Below are 21960 nucleotides of genomic sequence, written 5' to 3' on the forward strand. Positions count from 1 at the left end.
ACTCTGCTGCTGGGCTTCTGCCTGCATTGTCATCCAATGAATGAATCCACCACTCTTCCAAATTCCTGTGCAGTTTTGGGAAGAAACTGGCAGGAAAATGGCTTGGTTGCTATGAAACTGCGAAACCACCCTTGGAAGGAAGGCTGGTTGTGGCCACAGCTGAACCTTGCCCTTGAAGAACACTGTGTACAATGGTTCTGATGTAAGGGTCAGGACTTCAAAGACCCCCACCTTTGGAAGATGAACCTGGTGACCTCTGGGTGAAGGCACCGCTTGTGGTTGGAGGAGAAAGATCTACTGAGGTGATCTGCCAAGGCGTTCTGGGCTCCTGGAAGATGGGAAGCCTTGAGGTGGAGCTCTTCAAGCAGAAGTCCTATAAAGTCCTGACAAAGGCCGAAAAGCATGCTCCTCCCGGCTTGTTGATGGCTGCTGTGTTGTCGGTAAATACTTTTATTAATTTACCCATGATCTGTGGAAGAAACATTTGGCAAGCTAAGCGTACCATTTTGAGCTCCCTGATGTTTATGTGTAGGGAAACCTCTTCCTGGGACCACAGGCCCTCTGTCCCGAGGCAATTGAGGTGGGCTCCCCATCCTAGATCAGAAATGACTGAATCAAGGGACACTGAGGGCTGGGGGATGACAAAGGGAACACCTGCCGTTGCTGACTGAGGGTCCTTCCACCAGTCAAGGGAGATGAAGATTGGGCTGGAACAGTAAGCATCAAGTCCAAGTGTTGTCTGTTTGGTGAATGCACTGAAGCAAACCATGTCTGCAGGGGTTGGAGATGCAGCCTTGCATGCCGTACCAAGTAAGTGCATGCAGCCGCGTGTTTCACAAGTTTGAGGCAAACCCAGGCTGTTGTGACGGGGTATGCCAGATCTGACATTGTCTGGAAATGGACCTCTGGAAGGAAGGCGCTGGCATGGGTCAAGTCTAGTACTGCCCCGATAAAATCTATTCTCTGTACTGGGATGAGTCGACTTGTTTATCAACAGACCCAACGCTTGGAAGGTGGCTTGGACCAGGCTGATGCTGGTCTTTACTTGAGCACATGAATGACCCTTCAGTCAGTTAGTTGTCTAGGTATGGGTAGAATTAGACTCCTTGCCTTCTGAGGAAGGCTGCAACCACCGTCATGCATTCCGTAAAAACCCAGGGGGGCTGCAGAAAGAACAAAGGTGATGGTGGTGAATTGGTAACGGGTCTGGTTTACTATAATGCTGAGGAATCTTCTGTGGCCTTGGAAGATGGAAATGTGAAAACAGGCGTCCTTCAAGTCAAGGGCGGCGTACCAGTCCCCTGGATCCAGGGAGGGAACGATGGAGGCCAGAGAGACCATGTGGAATCTCAATTCCTTGAGATAAGTTGAGGTGGCGTGGGTCCAGGATGCGACGAAGACCATCCTGGCCCTTTGGGATTAGGAAACATTGGGAATAAAACTCCTTCTCCTCTCAAATTCTAAAGGCATCTCCTCCACAGCCCCCACCCGTAGGAGGGCTTGCACCTCTTGGGCTAGAAGTTGCTTGTAAGAAGCGTCCCTGGAAAGGGACAGGGATGGGAGGGAAGGGTGGAGGAAAACAGAAGGGTATAACAGTCCACCACTGTACTTAGAACCCAGCAGTCCAATACGATGAAAAACTACACCAGGCCGAAGTGCGAAAGCCAGTCTGAAAACAACAAGGGGACAGGAGTACTTGTGGCACCTTAAAGACTAACAAATTTATTTAAGCATGAGCTTTCGTGAGCTACAGCTCACTTCTTCGGATGCATAGAATGGAACACACAGACAGGGGATATTTATACATACAGAGAACATGAAAAGGTGGAAGTATGCATACCAACAGGCAGAGTCTACTCAATTGAGATGAGCTATCGTTAGCAGGAGGAAAAAAACTTTTTGAAGTGATAATTAAGATGGCCCATAGAAGGTGAGCCTCACACCTTCTATGGGCCATCTTAATTATCACTTCAAAAAGTTTTTTTCCTCCTGCTAACGATAGCTCATCTCAATTGAGTAGACTCTGCCTGTTGGTATGCATACTTCCACCTTTTCATGTTCTCTGTATGTATAAATATCCCCTGTCTGTGTGTTCCATTCTATGCATCCGAAGAAGTGAGCTGTAGCTCACGAAAGCTCATGCTTAAATAAATTTGTTAGTCTTTAAGGTGCCACAAGTACTCCTGTTTTTTTTGCAGATACAGACTAACACGGCTGCTACTCTGAAACAAGGGGACAGGATCCGATGAGGGAAACTGGTATAGCGCCCTCAGAACACCTTCAAAAGTTCTATTTGGGGCCTCTGGAGTCTCCCTGAGATCCCGGTAGTGAGGTTGCGGTGGATGGAAGTGGTTGATGACAATTGGAACCCTTTCTCCTTCTCCTGAACAGGTTCCATCGTGGCAGTGGCACCGAGAAACGAGCCGGTTGGTGAGGCCTGAAATGCTTCCTCGAAAGAGCTGGAGCATAGAGGCCCAGGGACTTGAGGGCAGCCTTTGACTCCTTCAGCCCATAGAGCTTTATGCAGCGAGCCACTTGGCTTCAAAGTGGACTCATCTGGGGAGGAGGACGAAGAGACCTGTACCAGAGAGGGAGTTCCACCTCGTCTTCTGCCCCTATTACCTCCATTGGGCCCACATCTTGTGTGTTAGTACTGGGCTCGGTACTGGAGTCAGGGTATGGTGGCGAATGGAGCGGTGCAGGAGCCCACCTCTAAGATGCAACCAAGTAGGACTGGTGGACGATGGTCCCAGTACTGAGGGAATCCTTCAGGGGTTCCAGAATGTCCACTGTATTGGCCACTATCCTCCTGACCAGGTGCCAGTGGGTGACCCATACCCAGGTCTAATGGAATGCAGAATGGGTACCGGCTGCAGCTCTTGGGATGGGCATAGGGCTCCACTGCAGACTCCAAAAATGAGTCCTCCTGACGTGACCATGGGGAACCTTGCTTCTGCCTTTTGGTGCTGAGGGTCTGGGAACCATTGCCAGACCAGGGATGACCTTGCATAAGAAAGAAGGGCCGGCTTGCCTCTGGAAGGTACCTAGGGCCCAGGTGCTGGGAAAGAGCTCGGAGCACCATGTTCTCTCCTGTTCATTGGAGCCAGTGGTTGTCCCATCAGTGTTGGTGATATCAGGAGAGAGAAGTCTCTAGCGGCTGCAAAGGCCTCCAAGGTAGAAGGCACTGTGATCACACTGGAGCCACAATGACTTCCTGGCATCAGCAGGCGGTCCTGCACTGAACTCAAGGGCCCTCAGGGCAGAGTCAACTGTGCCACCATGGGTCCGGGGGTGGAGGAGTGGCCCTATGCAGGTGCACTCTACTGCTTTCCCCATGTTTGCCTTTCTTCAGCACTGGGGAGTGTCCTCTCTCGTCTTTTTCCTCACCACCAGAGATGGAGAATGGTGCTGAGAAACGTGTGGTGCTGGAGGGGCGCTTCACACTGAAGTGGAAATTCTTGGTGCTGAATCCGAGTGGGTTGGCTCTAATGCTGGTCTAAGAGCAACTTCCATTAGGATAGCCCTCAGTCTCGCTTCTCTTTCTTCATACCAAGCTTAAAGTCCTGACAGATCTGACAGTGCTCTTGTACCTGAGCCTCTCCCAGACACTTCAGACAACTGGAGTGTGGGTCTCTCACCAGCATAGACTTGCCACAGGAGGCACAAGGTTTGAAGCCCAGGGATCGGGGCATGCCTGAGCCCAGGGTCCAAGGGAGCCCCTCTACATTAAAGGAGGACTAACTTTCTATACTAGTACTGTTTACACTAATACTATACTAAGACTAATAAACTAAGCTAAAGAGAAGAAAACATTGAAAACACCTCCTCTTGTTTCAGCAAGATGTTCCAGCAACCATCACAGGTGGTAAGAAGGAACTGAGAGGGTGTGTGGCTGGCAGTGCCCCTTATATTGGCGCATAAGCATGCAGCACCAGAGGGCACAAGTGCTGGCCCGACAGATACCACTGAGGGAAAAATCTCCATCAACAGTGCATGCAGCACACGCACGCCTAACGTGGAATGGACATGAGCAAGCACTCGAAGAACATAGTGTTGAAGATATTCTACTATTTTACCTACAGAAAGGGAGACAGGCCCCTCTCACCCCACTGTGATGTGCAAGTAGGTGTACAACCAAGGGCAAATGAACCATTGCCTCATGACTCGCAGTGCCTAATTTAACTGATTTTGCAGCAGTTAATATCAGAAGCTCAGTGAACCCCCAGCTCAAATGGACCATAAACCATCCTCTGCTCTTATGCCGCAATCAATTCAATTTTATTGACTGAAGCATCATAGCAGAGCATACATAGTTCATTCAAACTGTATCCCAAAAATGCTTTAGAGAGACCGTTACAATGTTAATTATATTGCATGTATTTAGAACTAGGCTAAATTCTCATTCATCTGTAACCTGCCACCTCCATCCAAAAGGAACCATCTGTATGGGTGAGAGTGGGAGAGTCTGGAATTAGTCCCAGTTCCATTCTACCTGCAATATTTCACCCGAAGAGGGAAGACAATGCAGTGCGGTTTATAGCAATGCCACTTCACAGCTAATTATGCCCTCTTGCTGAATGAGCCAAATAGCACCTTGGTAAAAATGCAGTCACTATCCACAGAATTCCATGTGTGCAAATGTGATGTTGTTCTTCATATACTGTTACAAAGTATAACATTCATTCTTTCCCACTTCTTACCATCCAAGTTGTTCGCTGTGTTGAGTGCACGTAGCATCTGTTCACACCACTGAGTGAATCCATCCTGGGCTTTATTAACCCCTTGGAACAACTTCAGCAGCTTCTCCTCTTCTTCCACCTTCTTGTTCTGTCTGCTCGTAATTCCTATAGATTTACTTAACACAAAGAAATTGTAAATATCACATACTATGCCTGAAACAGCCATCTATTTACTTAGACAATATTATCTAAGTTACATTACACAGCCTACAAAAGCCCATGGATTTACAGAGGGCCAGTAACGTTTAAGAATCAACTTATTTTCCTAGTGGATGTGGAAAAAAAAAAAAAGTCAAAGAAATTGGGACTCTGTGGATGGCCTATAAGCTGTTTGTTGCTAAACACTATTTTAAGACAGCGGTACAGAATTTTCAAGAACCAGAGGTGATGAAGCTATAGTTGGTTAAAAGATCAGTGCAAGACTGGCAGTCCTTTGCCAAAAACAAACTTCTTCCCTGATTCCTACCTGAGGCTGGCATTGCTCTTGTTTTTATTGGTTGAGTTACGAGGCCCCACTTCCTTCACTGCATCATCCCAGAACCCCATATTTGAGTTTTTAGTGTCAGAATTGCTCCAGATGCTGGTGACTAGATCAGATGCCCACTGGCTGGTGGGATTAGTGTTTAGAGAGCCCCACACTGAATTCCCAATGCTGCTGTGCAGGTTAGAATGCTGTTGAAACAAAACAGAAACGACACCCTGGTTATTAGCATCAGATCGGGAGGAACAGCATCAATGTCTCAGAAAACCGAAATGGAGTGTGATGAGAGGGGAAGAATGCAAGTAACAATTCTCCATGTACTGGTTAGGTAAATAAGATATGCACCGTAGTACTGCGGACTCTGTTCGGCTGCTGTTGCTGCTGCTGCTTCTGCATCTGCCTCGCCTCTTCCTGCTGTATTTCCAAGAGAGATTTGGTAGCGCCTGTTGGCTTGGTGACATTACCCCAACCTGACATTTTTTGTTGCTGCTGTTGCTGCTGCTGCTGCTGGAGGGCTTTCATCAGTTCACGCTGCTGACGTCTTTGCTGTTGCATACAAAAAGAAACAACATGCCTGTTTTGACTCTCTGAAGATAACTACTGGGGATCCTGGTTTGCAGATCCTTACTGATTTCAGTTTGTTTTTTTGTCGACATGGGCAGCACTGTTTTTATGCCTTTAAACTTCTCTATTTGTTTCTATAAGAAAAGTATGTTTAATTATGACTACTGAATGGAAAGTGTCATTAGCCCATGACAGTGTCTAAATCTACCTCAACATTATGACCCAGGCAGTCAGTCCCTCCATTTCTTGTTGCTCTAAACTCTGGAAACCATACTCACGCTCCCCCGCCCTTTGCTATGCTGCTATTGCACATGACCAGGAAGCAGAGTGTGAAAATTAAACTGACATCACCATTTTTCATTTTTCTTGCTTTTAAAAAAAAATAATTAAAATTTTAGGATGGTAGCATTTTATCTGTTTCTTTAAGTTAAAACAGAACTTTGCTTCCCATATTTCTGAGCCATTAAGCCACTTTAATGCATAATCTACTCATACCCCCTGATTAAATATGGTTTACCGCAAATATCAAAATTAGAGTGACCAGATGTCCCAATTTTATAGAGGAAGTCCCGATTTTTGGGTCTTTTTCTTATATAGGCTCCTACTACCCCCCACCCCCTGTCACAATTTTTCACACTTGCTGTCTGGTCACCCTAATCAAAATTCCCCTTTTTGAACAAAAAGTTAAAGACCACAAAAATCTTCCTGTTATGAAAATAGAAGGGTAAATGTGGTTGAATACAATAGTTGAAGGCAAATAATTTTCTTTCCCAGAGTTAAGAAATAATGGGGCTTTGCTTTTGGAGGGTAAAATGATCCAAAGATATATCTAAGAATGTCAAATATGAAAAAGACAGTCAAATATTATAAAAGAGTATCAGTAAAAATACTGAATCTTTAAAGTAATACTACTGCAGTGATGATACAGAAAATTTGGCACTTATTAACAAAAGTAATGTTATATACGTCCACACATAAGCCAGAATCTTTGTCACAATGTAGGCCTCAGCCTTTAAAGCATGTCAGATAGATATGGAGTTCTCAACCTTTTTCTTTCTGAGCCCCCTGTAACATGCTGTAAAAACTCCACGGCCCACCTGTGCCACAATTGTTTTTCTACATATAAAAGCCAGGGCCGGCATTAGGGGGTAGCAAGCAGGGCAGTTGCCCAGGACCCCACACCACAGGGAGCCCTGTGAAACTAAGCTGCTCAGGTTTTGGCCCCGGGTGGTGGTGGTACTCAGGGCAGAGGGGCTTTGGCTTTCTGTCCTGGGCCCCAGGGAGTCTAATGCCGACCCTACTTGGCAGACCCCCTGAAACCTGCTTGAGGCCACCCCAGGGGGCTTTGGACCCCTGATTGAGAACAGCAGAGATAGATTGTTTGTGTTTCACACAGGATGAGTAACTACAATGGTTAACTTGCTAAGCTGTGAAATAGACAAAACAAGTAAAGAGGAAGCTATGTTATATGCTTTATGCCTATAAATTGTAATAGAGATCAGTTTATTTGATACAGTATCGTAGGTATAATTTTATTACTAGATAAAATCTAAAAGGTAAACATTTAAGAAACTGTGGACTTGTCTATATGGAGTTACTGCATGGCAAGCTGGTTGTAAATCTAGTGTTCTAGCCGGTCATGCACTGTCTGCATGGACTGTGCTATCATGCACTAAAAGTTCCGTAATGCACTTTGACCTACTACTCTTAGAAACAGCAGTAAGTCAAGTGCACTACGGAACTTAGTGTGCAGTAGCACCGTCCACACAGCCAGTTAGCACGTAGCAGGCTAGAGTGCTATACTTTTACAGCCCAGGTTGCTGTGCGCCAACTGTCCATATAGGAAAGCCCGATATCAGACTTACCTTATGCTTCTTGTTCCGGTGGAGTACTGGAGTCCATAGGAGATTGATTGGCAGTTGATTTAGCACGACAGCACATGAGTCGATTTTTAATGGCATACTGTGGCTGCCGCTGGCCCCGCTCAGCCTGCTGCCAAATCCTGGCAGTGGGCTGAGCGGGGCCGACAGCCGGGACCCCGGCAGGCAGCAGCGTGCCATTAAAAATCCTGCCCGGCCCAGCCTGCTCTTCTCTGCCCCCCGCCTATCACTCTCTCTGGCAGTGGCAGAAGCAAGCTTGGTCCTGCCGGCTGCTGCTGTAGGGCAGGCTCCACTGGCAGCCAAGTTTCCCCCTCCCCCGCCTCTTCTCCCAGAGTGCTCCGTCATGCCCCGCCTCCTCTCCCTCCCTGCCGCCGATGGCCCTTGTGAGGAAGAGGAGAAGAGGAGCCCCAGCGCCCTTGCTGCTCAGACCAGGAAGGAGAAGAGGCAGAAGCGGGGCCTTGCGGAAGGGGGGTGGAATCAGGGCGTATCCCTCCAGCCTCCTGCCATGAGCCGCTCAGGGCAGGGGACTGAGAGCACCCCCCCCCGCCCCAATCCCAGCCCATCCCCCTGCCCTGACCCCTGCACCCCCCCTCACACCCTAGTCCCCTGCACCCCCCCCCCTGACCCCAGCCCTGACTGGCACCTCCCACATATACCCAGCCCCCACACCCCATGCCCTGACTCCTGCACCCCCTCACACGCCCCCAGCCCAGACTCCTGCAGTCCCCACACATACCCAGCACCCACACCCCAAGCCCAGACTCCGGCACCCCCCGCACATGCCCTCAGCCGTCTGCCCTGACTCCAGCATCCTCCTCACACACACCCTGCCCTGACTCCTACACTGCCCCCACATCCCCACCCTGAGCACCAAATGGGATCTCGTGCGCACACACACACACACACACCCCTGCACCAAACAGGAGCTGCCCAGGTAAGCGCTCCACACCCAAACCTCCTCCCCCAACCCTGAGCCCCCTCCCTCATTCTAGCTCCTGGCCAGACCCTGAACCCCAACCCCCAGCCTGCTCCTTTACCCCCAGCCCTGTGCTCAGTGCACTCCCACCCTCAGCTCAGTGCAGAGACAGGGGAAGAGAATGGCCCAGAACCAGGGAGAAAGTAGGTACCCACTCTATGTGGACAGGGCCGGACCCCAGACCGGCAGCAGGCTGAGCCCTGGGGTCCCGGCCCCGCTCAGCCCGCTGCCAGCCTAGGTGAATGGAACCCCAGGCCAGCAGCAGGCTGAGCAGGCCAGCAACATAAGATCAGCATGTTAATTTAATTTTAAATGAAACTTCTTAAACATTTTGAAAACCTTGTTTACTTTACATACGACAGTAGTTTAGTTATATAATGTATAGACAGAGAGAGAGCTTCTAAAAAACGTTAAAATGTATTACCGGCATGCAAAACCTTAAATTAAAGTGAATAAATGAAGACCCGGCACACCACTTCTGAAAGGTTGCTGACCCTGATATAGCGGGTCTTCACTAGACCTGTTAAAATCGACCCCAAGTGGATCAATCGCCACAGCGTCAATTCACGGTAAGTGGAGACAAGCCTCAAGTTAAAACCCTCTGAATGACTAAACTGTATGTGTACTTACATTTTACCTACGCAACCTTGTGATCCACCAGTGCTTACAGCACCGTTGCAAAGTACCCCTTGCGGTTTACGTACTGGCTGCCTTGGTGGTCCGGTCCCAAGATACGGATATGGGTTCCATCTATTGCCCCACCAGTTAGGGAATCCCATTGCAGCAAAGCCATCTACTGTGACCTGCACATTTCCCAGAGTCACTACCTTTGATAGCAGCAGCTCAGTGATTGCGTTGGCTACTTGCATGACATCAACCCCCACAGTAGATTTGCCCACTCCAAATTGATTCCCACCTGACCGGTAGCTGTCTGGCGATGCAAGCTTCCACAGGGCTATCACCACTCGCTTGTGAACTGTGAAGGCTGCTCTCATCTTGGTATTCTGGCACTTCAGGGCAGGGGAAAGCAAGTCACAAATTTCCATCAAAGTACCTTTAGGCACGTGAAAGTTTCGCAGCCACTGGGAATCATCCCAGACTTGCAACACTATGTGATCCCACCAGTCTGTGCTTGTTTCCTGGGCCCAGAATCGGCGTTCCACAGCATGAACCTGCCACATTAACACCATGATGTCCACATTGCTGGGGCCCACGCTTTTGAGAGAAGTCTGTGTCCATATCCTCATTACTCTCGTCATCATGCTGCCGTCACCGCCTCGCCTGGTTTTTCAGCTTCTGGTTCTGCATAAACTGCACGATAATGCGCGAGGTGTTTTCAATGCTCATAACTGCTGTGGTGAGCTGAATGGGCTCCATGCTTGCCGTGCTATGGCGTCTGCTCGGGCAATCCAGGGAAAAGGGCGCGAAATGATTGTCTGCCGTTGCTTTCATGAAGGGAGGGTTGACTGACGACATTTATCCATAACCACCCGTGACAAATTTTTGGCCCCATCAGGCATTGGGAGCTCAACCCAGAATTCCAATAGGTAGCGGGGACTGTGGGAACTGTGGGATAGCTACCACAGTGCACCGCTTGGAATGTCGATGCTTGCCACGGTACTATGGACGCACACCACTGAATAAATGTGCTTAGTGTGGACGCATGCACTCAACTTTATACACTCTGTTCCCAAAAATCGACTTCTGTAAAATCTGAGTAATTTTGTAGTGTAGACATACCCTAAGTTTTGTCTCATGGAGATTCTGCCTAGAATATCATGCGAGCTGGAGGCTTCTGCCTCAGGCTGCTCTCCCAGCCGGCAGCATTGCGTGGTCGCACCTACCCCAGCCTACCCCTTGCTCCCATGGCTCATGAAGCCTGGACAGTAGTAAGGAGCAGTTCAACTATAGGCTGAGCAAGTGCAGAATGGTGGTAGAATTTGCCTTTAAAAGCTTGCTGGCGTTGTTTGCTGGCTAGGTCAGACCTCAGCACAACCAACATTCCCACTGTTATTGCTGCTTGATGTATGCTCCATAATATCTGAGAGAGTAAGGGGGAGATATTTATGGCGGGGTGGGAGGTTGAGGCAAATCGCCTGGCATCCGATTTTGAGCAGCGAGACACCAGGGCGATTAGAAGAGCACAGCAAGGCACACTGAGCATCAGAGAGGCTTTGAAACCCAGTTTCATGACTGGCCAGGCTTCGGTGTGAGAGCTGTGTGTGTTTCAACTTGATGAAAAACCCACCCCTTGTTGATTTTAATTCCCTGTAAACCAACCACCCTCCCCCCTTTGAAATAAAGTAACTATTGTTTTGAAACAATTCATTCGAACTATCATCTGCTCCAATTGTCTACTTTGCTGATCTTGTGTCAGTTTCTGAATGTAAATCCACATACTTTGGTGTAGGATTTTTCAAGCTCTCGTGGCATTTATTATTTGGAAAACTATCAAAATTTCATCAGTATCAGCATTACTTGGGAATTTAATGACACTCACAGGGAAAAAGAACAAGTTCTACACTCTTAACTTGTTTCTACAATAAAAATATCTGCTATGTTGAGCTTCTGGACATCAGACATGGAAGGGATGATAAGAATTTATGGCCCAAAGAAGATCCTTTTGTAAAAGGAGAAATAAACATCGGGACCCAAGCCTGTCTAAATGAACAAAAAAATAACTACATAGTCCATGGCAGTGAGCCTCACAATCCAGGTTGATGTCCAAGGCTCATACTAGCTCTCTAAAAATAGATGAGTAGACTGCGCTTTGAAGTTGCAGCTCGGGCTGGAGCTCAGGGTCTGAAAGCCCATTCCCTCCCCGGAGGCTTGCTCACAGGCAACACGTGGAGGGACTGGGGGGAAATGTAGGACCATGTGCCCTCCTCCCCCGACTTGCTGATTGCCTTGTACTGAAGCCAGCTGTCCTCACTCTGCCACCTCCCCTCCCACACTATTGATAGACATGGGTCATCTCTGGGCTTGCTGCTGCACGCTGTGTAGATGTATTTTAAGAGTAATAGTTGTAGGTAAGATCCACAACAGCTCTACCCATATTTTGGTACTGTACCCCACACACAGTTGCAGCCTGTTCAGAAAGATTTGCTTCTAGCTGTTGCATGCTCTTCTATGGCACAGCTAAGCAAGCTTTTTCCTCAACTGGCATTTAGAGACATCATACCTAGGGTTTAATGTAGATGGCATAGCTGATAATATTGCCAAGACTCCGCTGTCTTTAGCCATGGCAAGTGAAATCAATCTAGGCCAAAGAAGATCAAGGGGCTAGTCAGCCTAGCCACCTATCAAGAGAGTTATTCTATCACTTTAATTTTCTTCTTCCATATGCAAAAGAAAAACAGCCAAAAACCAAAAAGGACAAAAATTGCAGGTGGTCAATAACAAGAATAATGTAAGATCAACAGCCCTCAAGAAGCACCCAAAGAGTAGCTTTATAAAGTGTCCATCATCTCAATCCCCACATTTTTTCTATATTACAAAGACTTGCTGTGTTCTCTTACAATTTCATTGCCCCAACACTCATTTAATATAGTTTTGTAAATACATCTCACTCTGATCTTCTGTGTTCCAGTACTAAGTGTCAACAAGAATTTACCAATGCACTTGTTATTCAAGTTCTGAATGTCCCCTGAACACATATCCCTAATATATTGCTTGGATTACACAACAAAAGGAAGTCATATTTCCTCCTTTCTGGAAATCTGCATTCAAATACAGTTTAGGATACAGGTTAAATTAGTTCAGTAGTTTCAAATGAGTACCTGGTTCTTCGCCTGAAAGACAAAACAGCTCAGATGCCTTGGTCCTATTTAAAAGTTTGCTTATTCCTGTTTGTTCTTTTATATTTAATCACTTAATAAACAGCTAAGTAGAAACGCAGCCAGTTTTACTCCAGCTTTCAGACCTCAAACCTACTTAAACTGAATTTACCTCCTCTCGCAGCTGCCGTTCTCGCTCTTCTTCAAGCTTTTGGATTTCTGCCAATGACAATGTGGTCTGGGACTGACATGCTCCTGAGCTGGATTGCTGGCCCCATGTTGAAGAAGAAGGGAGCTGGGAAAAAAGTAGGAAATAATAATTACAAATTCTCAGAAGTGAACACTACTGAACTGCAAACATATGGACAAATCTTTTGATCCCACTGAATAGAAGAGATACTTCAAGATACCTTTAAACCAGACCTTTGGGTATCAGTTTTTCAGTGCGGTAATATTTTTTGTTACATGTGCCCACAGCTGCAAGGCAGTGTAAGGGCCTGCTGTGTCCAATGAACAACTACATAATAGGATACAAACTGTTATTAAAAAAAAATGGCAACAACTTTGGGGACCAAAACATGTGTGTATTTGCTGAATAAAAAGATAGTTACAATGTATAATACATTTTGATCAATTTTTTCCTCAAAGACAGCATGGTATTTACTTGAAGCATATTTAAAACTCACTTACCTCACATTGGAGGCTACTAAAACAACCGAAAGCCAAACAATATAAATGTTTTTCAAATTAAGAACGACAAAAAGGGGGAATTAAAAAAAAAAAAAAAGACTTGTTTCTCTCATGTGTCTCCAGATATCGAGCATCTCTTCCTCCCCAACAACTCTTTGCTTTCCCTTCTCCTTCCTCATCATACAGTTCCACCACTCAGTTCCCTTTCTCTTGATTCAATCCAATTAACTAGATGCCTTACAAGCTAGTTCCATTGGTCCTACACTATGGTGATGTTTTAACTGCACGTATTAGGTGAGTGGGAAAGGAAGTTAACTTGTTGAAGAGCATTACCTTCATCTGTGCAAGTTGCTGCTGCTGTTGCTGCTGCTGCAACCGGCGCAGGGCCTCCTGTTGCTGCTGCCTTTGTCTTAATAATTCCTTCTGGCGCTGAAGTTCCAGCTCCTTGCGCTTTCGCTCTTCCTCTTCGAGCCGTAGTCTGGCTGCCTCTTCTTCCATGTGCAACCGGTTTTCCTCTAGTCGACGCTGGGCCTCCTCTTCTTCACGTGCCCATTTGGCAGCCTCCTCTTCCTTCCCAGGATACAAAGAACAGTAAAGTCTCTAAGAGGACTTAAAAGATCTAAATTACTTCATGAAACATGTGATGCTTAGAAGACCTGACAGAACAGATGGAAACTTTTTATTTAATTGTACAAATGTGGTCCGTAAAGAACACATGTATTCAACTTTATCCTTTTCAGGCTGAGAAAATAATTTGGTCTACTGTCCTTCAAAATAAAGGTTTCATAATGCACCCTGAATTAGAAGGGGAAATTTTCCTTAAGGTGAAGGCTAGCTACAGGTCAGACAGGACAGAGGAAAAACTCAAATACTGCCCCATCTCTTCCCTGGGATTTTTATTCACATTATTACTGTGCACCTCTACTACTTGCTACTAGCTCTCACACTGAAGTGCTGCTGCCAGATTTCAACCCATGAAATGAGGAAAAGTAGAATAAAAAAGGGAGACAAGGTTTGCAGATCAGATTAGAAATGAGGAGGAGGGAAATTAAAGCTTAAAAGATAAGATCTGGCTATTTCGTACTGCTAGAACATCAAAAGAGAAGGCTCTTACGCCAACAAACCCAAGATTATGTGGTAGGATAAGGAAGGAAGTATTGCTAGATGAACTGCTAGAGTAGGAAGAGGAACAAAGACACTGACATGGAGTTATGAATTTTAACAGTGGGTGACTTTAAAGTAGATTCTGAAGCTAATGTGGAGACAATGAAGTTGTTTGGGGACTGGTGTGATGAAGACAGTTTTAAAAAAAAAAAAGAGAGAGAGAGAGAGAGCTGGCAGGAGGAGTTGGCACATAATGGAATCTATAAAGCTAGAATTTAGGAGGCCACAAAAAAAGGAAGTTACAATAGCCAAGGCAAGAGGATATGAAGGAGCATGGATGAGGTTTTCAAGAACGAGTGCAGATTTGACAGAGTGGAATCAGCCAGATTGGCAAACATAGGCAATGTGGGAGAAGAGTCAAGGATGATACAGTATTCTATAGTAATGTCCAAAACACTGAATCTTACAGAGTAAATATTTTACACTATCATGGTAGAGTACTATATGCATTTTGCCCCTCTTTTTAAATTAATGACCACAGACTGGAAAGCTTAGGCCACAACATATTCTGGAGCCACAGTCAAATGTATAATGGAAAGTAAAACATTCAACAAATATAGCTCTGTCACAAGCTGGTTGGCCCCTTGTGTGTGATAGTGACTTCAGGACTGATCAAGATGCAGAAGATCAGAGAGAGGACTATCTGAACAGATCTGTGAATGCAGGAGAGGAGACCCAGGAGAGAGTGGAACAAGGGGAGTTTCCTCTCTGGGAGAGGCTTAGTGAAGTCAGGCTGGAAGAGGCTCACAGGGAGCAAGTTAGGCTTTTTTTTTTTTTTTTTTTTTTGGGGGGGGGGGAGCCAAAGATAGGACCTGTGAGGAGCAGGGAGACTCCTGAAGTAAACTGCTGGAGTCCTTGGGGAAAGAAGGCAGTGGGGGGAATCCTGCTGGAGAAAAAGCTACAGAGAACAGACAGGCAGGCTGGCTCCTCTGAAGGGCCAAAGCATCAAGGCTTGTTGGAGAGTTGCGGCCTCAGAAAGATTTATGTTGGGCAGGACAGTGCTTGATACCAGAGACAGTGAAAGGCAGTGGAATGCTAGGAAAGGGCTGAGAACCAGGCCCAGAAGATAAGTTGATTATCTGGGACTCTGAACTACACTTGGACATTTTGATACCCTGGAAGGGGTCTGAACTAGCTATTTCTCAACGAGAACTGTGTGGCATGCAAAGACAGATGGCCTGCAAGGGGCAATGGAGACAACCCCCCTTGCAACATGGCATGGTGCAAGGAGGTGCTCCGCTGATGAGTGTGAACTACTACCTACTCCCCTTTCTCAACAATAAAGTTGTGATGGTTTCTCATGGCACCAAGTTTGCTCATCCTTATTACCAGGTTGAAAGGAAAATGTAATCTATGTTCATTCAGTTTAATTCGGCCCATATGCAGTTCCACTACCAAATTCCCATCCTGATCAGAAAGGATCATCCTCTCCTCGGCTGGTATTACTATTAAGTCTCTGTGTTCACTCAGTTCCAGCATCTCCCATGCCTGAGCATGGTAAATCCCTTGCACTCATTTTCACCTGTTTACGAAGCAACTCTTCTCGCTGTCGTCTTTCCTCTTCTTCTCTTCTCCTCTCTTCCAATCTTCTAAGTGCTTCCTCCTGTTGTTGTCGTTCCTCTTCCTCCCGCTGTCGTCTTAGTGCAATTTCCTGCTCTCTCTGCCGCCTCAGGGCTTCTTCCTGAAGATGGGAACAAAAGTGATATACATCAATTCAGTAGACAGAACACAACGTGGTCTGGCCACAGGAGTTGTCTCAGGGAAACCCTGGGCACCCAACTTTTGTTTTCTTTGTTAGTGTTAACACAAAGCATATTATAAAATCCTCGAATCCCAATAATACAAAGCCATGGATTAACAAATATTGTGGTAAGACATGCATCCCCGAGACAGGTGAGTTTTGATGAAAACTTTGGTTGTTTCTAGGTTGGAATGGAAGAGTCAATATCTGACAATATTTTGCTTCAATATGGGGGAAGGCAGAAAAGAGCAGAGAACCTCCAAGACTCTTCTATTTCCAGTGCACAAGATCTGAATCTCTTCCTTATATAAAGATCTTAAGGAAAAGAGAAGTAGCTCAGAAATCACTATTCTTCAAGTGGCAACAGCATGTAGAAACCTCTTTGGAGGATATCATCACTACTGCTTCTCAGCTACATTCTGGAGTTTCCAAGTTATTTATAATTCAAGGTGCACTATAAATCTGAAACTACAGAGCTTGCAAGATACAGATATATCTAGTTGCAGAAGCCTTGTGCACTGAGGGGCAACAACTGTGTGGCGGCTGTTCTCCTCCCTTGGGTAGTGGTAACTTCTTATCTCCTTTGTAGGAGGGGGAGACAGGACTTGGTTTCCCCCAAAGTGGGGTGTTTAATATTTATCATGCATTAATTTTTGAACATCTGATGACAGCAAGTATCCATGTGTGAAGAGAATATGATTAAGATTCTCTCTTTCTAACTGTTCCTCTCTTTTCAAAATCAGGACCATTATTTAATCTTTAGAACCATTTGGAATGTCAAGATATGAGTAGTACCAGTTTAAACAGGGCTCGAAATATTCCTGAACATCTGCTCATCTGAAGATTTAACTTGCAAACCTGGGTGAAAAGTACCTGCTCTGTCAGACCCTCTAGGCCACAACCCCAACGTCATACAATTTATGTCATCACATTTTCACTCCCCCAACATTAATCAACTCTGCCCCATGCTCAGTCAAGTTCTATGTCCCCAAGTAGTGCTTGGGAAGTTTTCCTTCCCCTTCCTGAATCAGTTCACTTGCTCTGTTCAAAATTTCTCACATCCTGGGTGAGCAGATTTTTAAAGTTTATTTTTCTTTTTAAACAGGAATTATTATATATATTTTCTTGTTCTTAACAGATTATTTTCAGTGTTTATTATAAATTCGCTAGATAGCAGCAGCATATTATCATAACTAAGACTACGTTTTAGTCACGGGTATTTTTTTTTAAAAAAGTGGGACACAGGTCAGGCTGTGTAAACACTAATTCACTAATTCACTTGGGGGGGGGGGAGGGACTGGGGGTGGCGTGCCTGCTGTGCTGGGGAAGGTGGGGACTCTGCGTGGTGTGCGGGGGCTGGGACGCCTGGGATCCCAGCTGGTACTAGGGGGAGGGAGGGGCGGGCCAGTGCCAGTTCCCCACCCAGTTCCCTCCCAGCTCCAGAGGGGCAGGGGACCAGGGCAGGGGGGGGTTTGCCACAGCTCAGCCTGCCCGCCTCCCCCCAGGCTCCCAAAGGCCAGAACCACAGCCAATGGAGATGGGGGGGGTGGGTGGCGTGGCTCATCCCACACCTCTACACCTAGGGGAGGGGGGGGCTATGCCAGTGGGGGGGGGCCCCGACCCCCCCCCCACCCTGCAACCCTCAACACCCTGCCCCTCCCCACCCTAGCCTCCTGAGCAACCTCACACTCTCTCTCTGCTCCTGGCCTGGGTGGCAGCCCCTGAACCAGCAAAGACACGGAGGTCATGGAAAGTCACAGAATCTATGACTTCCATGACAGACTCACAGCCTTAATCATAACACATCAAAGAGAGACAAATCTTGCAGCATGCCCCAAAGGTCACACTAATTTTGGGCTCTGGTGAATCAAGGGAATGCTAAAACCATGGCCCTTATCAACAATCCTATATCACATCATACATGTTCTACATAAATGAAGTATAAACATAGGAATTGCCATACCAGATCAAGCCAATGGACCAGTTTACTGGACGATGCTTACAGGAAACTGCACAATGGACAATTATGGAATGACCTGCCAAAAGGAAAGTTTTTCATATTCCTCAGCAGTTAAATGCCCTGAAACATAAGGGTTTATATGCCTTCTATTATCCTAGCTAACATAACTGTGTTTATTCCAGGAGAATGGCTTTGGTTTCCAAGTAGTAAGAGAAAAAATGGTGACCCATTGACCATTTTCTCTTTTTGCTTATTTAAACGCCAATACACCATATTAGGGATGACCCACAGGCATGTGTAGCACACTGTCTGGGGCCAATTCTGAAGCCTATGCCTACAGCTAAAATATATTCACTCATGAAGGGAGAAGGATGAAGCAGCTGCTTTTTCATCTGGCTGATAAAAAAAACGGTTACTTACCTTTGTAACTGTTGTTCTTCGAGATGTGTTGCTCATATCCATTCCAGTTAGGTGTATGCGCGCGCCGCGTGCACTTTTGTCGGAAGACTTTTACCCTAGCAACCCCAGTGGGTCGGCTGAGCGCCCCCTGGAGTGGCGCCATAACGGCACCGCATATATACCTCAGCTGACCCACCCGACCCTCAGTTCCTTCTTGCCGGCTACTCCGACAGTGGGGAAGGAGGGTGGGTGTGGAATGGATATGAGCAACACATCTCGAAGAACAACAGTTACAAAGGTAAGTAACCGTTTTTTCTTCTTCGAGTGATTGCTCATATCCATTCCAGTTAGGTGATTCCCAAGCCTTACCTAGGCGGTGGGGTTGGAGTGAGACGTGGCGGTATGCAGGACCGCAGAGCCAAAGGCTGCGTCATCTCTCGACTGTTGGACCAGGGCGTAGCGTGAGGCGAAAGTATGGACGGACGACCAGGTCGCCGCTCGGCATATCTCTTGTATAGGGACTTGCGCCAGAAAGGCCGCGGAGGACGCCTGGGCCCTGGTAGAGTGGGCGGTGAGATGGCCCAAGGGGACATTAGCCAAGTTAAAGCAGGTGCGAATGCACTCTGTGAGCCACGAGGAGATTCGCTGCGACGAGACAGGAAGACCTCGCATCCGGTCAGCAATTGCCACAAACAGTTGCGGGGATTTGTGGAACGGTCTTGTCCGATCAACATAGAAAGCCAACGCCCTGCGAATATCGAGGGAGTGAAGTCGTTGCTCTCGCGGAGACGCGTGAGGCTTTGGAAAGAAAACTGGAAGGAAGATATCCTGGTTATTGTGGAACACGGACACTACCTTCGGGAGAAATGCGGGATGTGGACGTAGCTGCATCTTGTCCTTATGAAAAACGGTGTACGGCGGGTCCACCATGAGCTCTTTGAGCTCAGAGACCCGCCTGGCGGATGTGAGAGCCATGAGAAAAAACGTCTTCCATGAGAGGTACAGCAAGGAGCAGGTGGCTAGCGGCTCAAAGGGCGGAGACATGAGCCTGTTGAGGACCAGACTGAGGTCCCAGGTGGGAATCGGATGACGCACCTGGGGGTAGAGACGATCAAGGCCCTTTCTGAAACGAATAGTCAGCGGGTGAGAGAACAGCGTATATCTCCCCTCACCGGAGTGGAAAGCGGAGATGGCCGCTAAGTGCACTTTGATGGAGGACAGTGCAAGACCTTGCTGTTTCAGCGACCAGAGATAGTCAAGGACCATTGGAAGCGGGAGTGCTGAAGGAATAGCGTCACGCGCTTGAGCCCAGCAAGCGCTTCCGCCCATGGCCAGGTAGGTAGATCGAGTGGAAGGCTTTCTGCTGCTCAATAAAACGTGCTGCACAGGAGCAGAGCAGCGCAACTCCGTCTGGTCTAGCCACTGAGGAGCCATGCCGTGAGGTGGAGGGCTGGCAGGTCCGGGTGACGGAGAGTGCCGTGATCCTGTGTTATAAGGTCTGGGTGAAGCGGCAGAGGAATTGGGCTGGCTACCGATAGACGGAGCAGCGTGGTGAACCAGTGTTGCCTGGGCCACGCTGGCGCAATTAAGATGAGACATGCCTTGTCCCGTCGGAGCTTCAGCAGGACCTTGTGTATGAGGGGAAACGGAGGAAAGGCGTAGAACAGGTGACGAGTCCATGGAAGGAGAAACCCGTCCGACAGAGAGCCCGGTGCCAGGCCTTGAAAGGAGCAAAACTCCTGGCATTTGCGGTTCAATCGGGACGCAAACAAGTCTACATGGGGAAATCCCCACTGTTGGAAAATGGCATGAGCGATGTCTGCTCTCAACGACCACTCGTGGCAGAGAAAGGACCTGCTCAGGCGATCCGCGATGGTGTTCTTGACGCCAGGAAGGAACGATGCTACTAGATGTATTGAGTGGGCTATGCAGAATTCCCACAGTAGCATCGCCTCGTCGCAGAGGGGGGATGAGCGGGTCCCGCCTTGCTTGTTGATATAGTACATGGCCGTTGTGTTGTCCGTAAAGACTGAGACACAACGGCTGTGGAGGCGAGTTTGGAACGCCTGGCATACTGCCCGGAGCTCCCTGACGTTGATGTGCATGTTCAATTCCTGCAGCGACCAAAGGCCTTGAGTCCGAAGATCGCCGAGATGGGCTCCCCATCCAAGGGACGAGGTGTCCGTTGTCAGGGACAGGGAAGGTTGAGAAGCCTGGAATGGGACCTCCGCACATACGTGGGAAGGGGTCAGCCACCAATCCAGGGATTGAAGGACACCCGCTGGGATGGTGAGTAGAGTATCCAGAGGGTCCCTGTGAGGGCGGTATCTGGAGTGGAGAGACAGCTGAAGCGGGTGGAGGCGGAGCCTGGCAAACGGAGTCACGTGTGTGCAAGCCGCCATGTGACCGAGGAGGCGGAGACAAGCACGGGCCGAGGTCATCCGAGAGGCCTGAAGGTCGTGGATTAGCTGCGTAAGGGCCTGGAACCAGAGCTGCGGAAGGAAGGCTCTGGCTAGAGAGGAGTCCAGGGTCGCGCCAATAAAATCCAACCTCTGAGTTGGAACTAAGGTGGACTTCTCTATGTTGAGAACTAGGCCTAGGCGCGTGAATAAGTCTCTGATCTCTGCGACCTGTTGCTGGACCGTGGCCTGTGAGTCCCCCCTGATGAGCCAGTCGTCCAGGTAGGGAAAAACGGAGATGCCGCGTCGACGGAGGTGGGCGGCGACAACGGCCATGCACTTTGTGAACACCCTTGGGGCCGTGGAGAGGCCAAAGGGGAGGACCGCAAACTGGAAGTGCAGGTGAGCGATTGTGAAGCGGAGGAAGCGTCTGTGCGGTGGGAAGATGGCGATATGAAAATAAGCATCCTTCATATCGAGGGCGGCATACCAGACTCCCGGATCCAAAGTAGGGATAATGGTCCCGAGGGATACCATGCGGAACTTCAACTTCAACATGTATGCGTTGAGGTCTCGCAGGTCAAGGATGGGTCGAAGGCCTCCTTTGGACTTGGGGATCAAAAAATAACGGGAATAAAACCCCTTGCCCCGTTCCGCGTCCGGAACCTTCTCCACTGCTCCGATGGCTAGGAGCGAGCGCACCTCTTGTAAGAGGAGTTGCTCCTGAGAGGGGTCCCTGAAGGAGGGTGGGAAGGTGGAGGTGAAACGAATTGGAGTTGGTAACCACGTTCCACCGTGCGTAGGACCCAGGCATCGGTGGTCAGCCGAGCCCACGGTGGGAGGAAATAGGAGAGGCGGTTGGAAAAGGGCAGGGAAGGGTCTGGAGAGAGATCCGGTATGCCGTCCCCGGGCGCATCTTCAAAAGGATGGTTTAGGTCCCGATGGCTTAGAAGGGTTCGCCCTTGGGAAGGTTGGTTGCCAGGCCGTCGCCCACGGCCCCCGCGACCCCGCCGTTGACCAGAGTCTTGCCTGTAGCGAGGCATATAGTAGGGGCGGTTAAACTGGGGACGGAACGGACGCCTCTGGTTAGCTGGGGTATGCATCCCCAAAGTACGGATGATAACCCTGTTGTCCTTTACATTCTGAAGCCTGGAGTCTGTCTTTTCTGAGAAGAGCTCCTTCGAATCAAAG

At 48.0% G+C, this 21960-nt stretch overlaps 1 protein-coding gene across 5 annotated transcripts in view; it reads right to left on the reverse strand.

The window, feature by feature from the left end:
* GIGYF2 (GRB10 interacting GYF protein 2) overlaps positions 1-21960 on the reverse strand; it is a 169142-nt gene that overhangs the window by 12391 nt on the left and 134791 nt on the right. For all 5 annotated transcript variants that reach the window (XR_005584535.1, XM_039487793.1, XM_039487790.1 and 2 more), the window contains 6 exons: positions 15793-15951; positions 13440-13676; positions 12589-12711; positions 5566-5766; positions 5206-5411; positions 4701-4855 (listed from right to left, as the gene is read on the reverse strand). Coding sequence is in view for 4 of the 5 variants with exons in the window: in XM_039487793.1 (XP_039343727.1) it covers positions 4701-4855; positions 5206-5411; positions 5566-5766; positions 12589-12711; positions 13440-13676; positions 15793-15951 (1081 nt within the window). In the remaining variant the exon portion in view is untranslated. The remainder of the gene's footprint in view (positions 1-4700; positions 4856-5205; positions 5412-5565; positions 5767-12588; positions 12712-13439; positions 13677-15792; positions 15952-21960) is intronic.

Source organism: Mauremys reevesii, linkage group 9 (genome assembly GCF_016161935.1).
Source record: "Mauremys reevesii isolate NIE-2019 linkage group 9, ASM1616193v1, whole genome shotgun sequence".
Lineage (NCBI taxonomy): Eukaryota > Metazoa > Chordata > Testudines > Geoemydidae > Mauremys > Mauremys reevesii.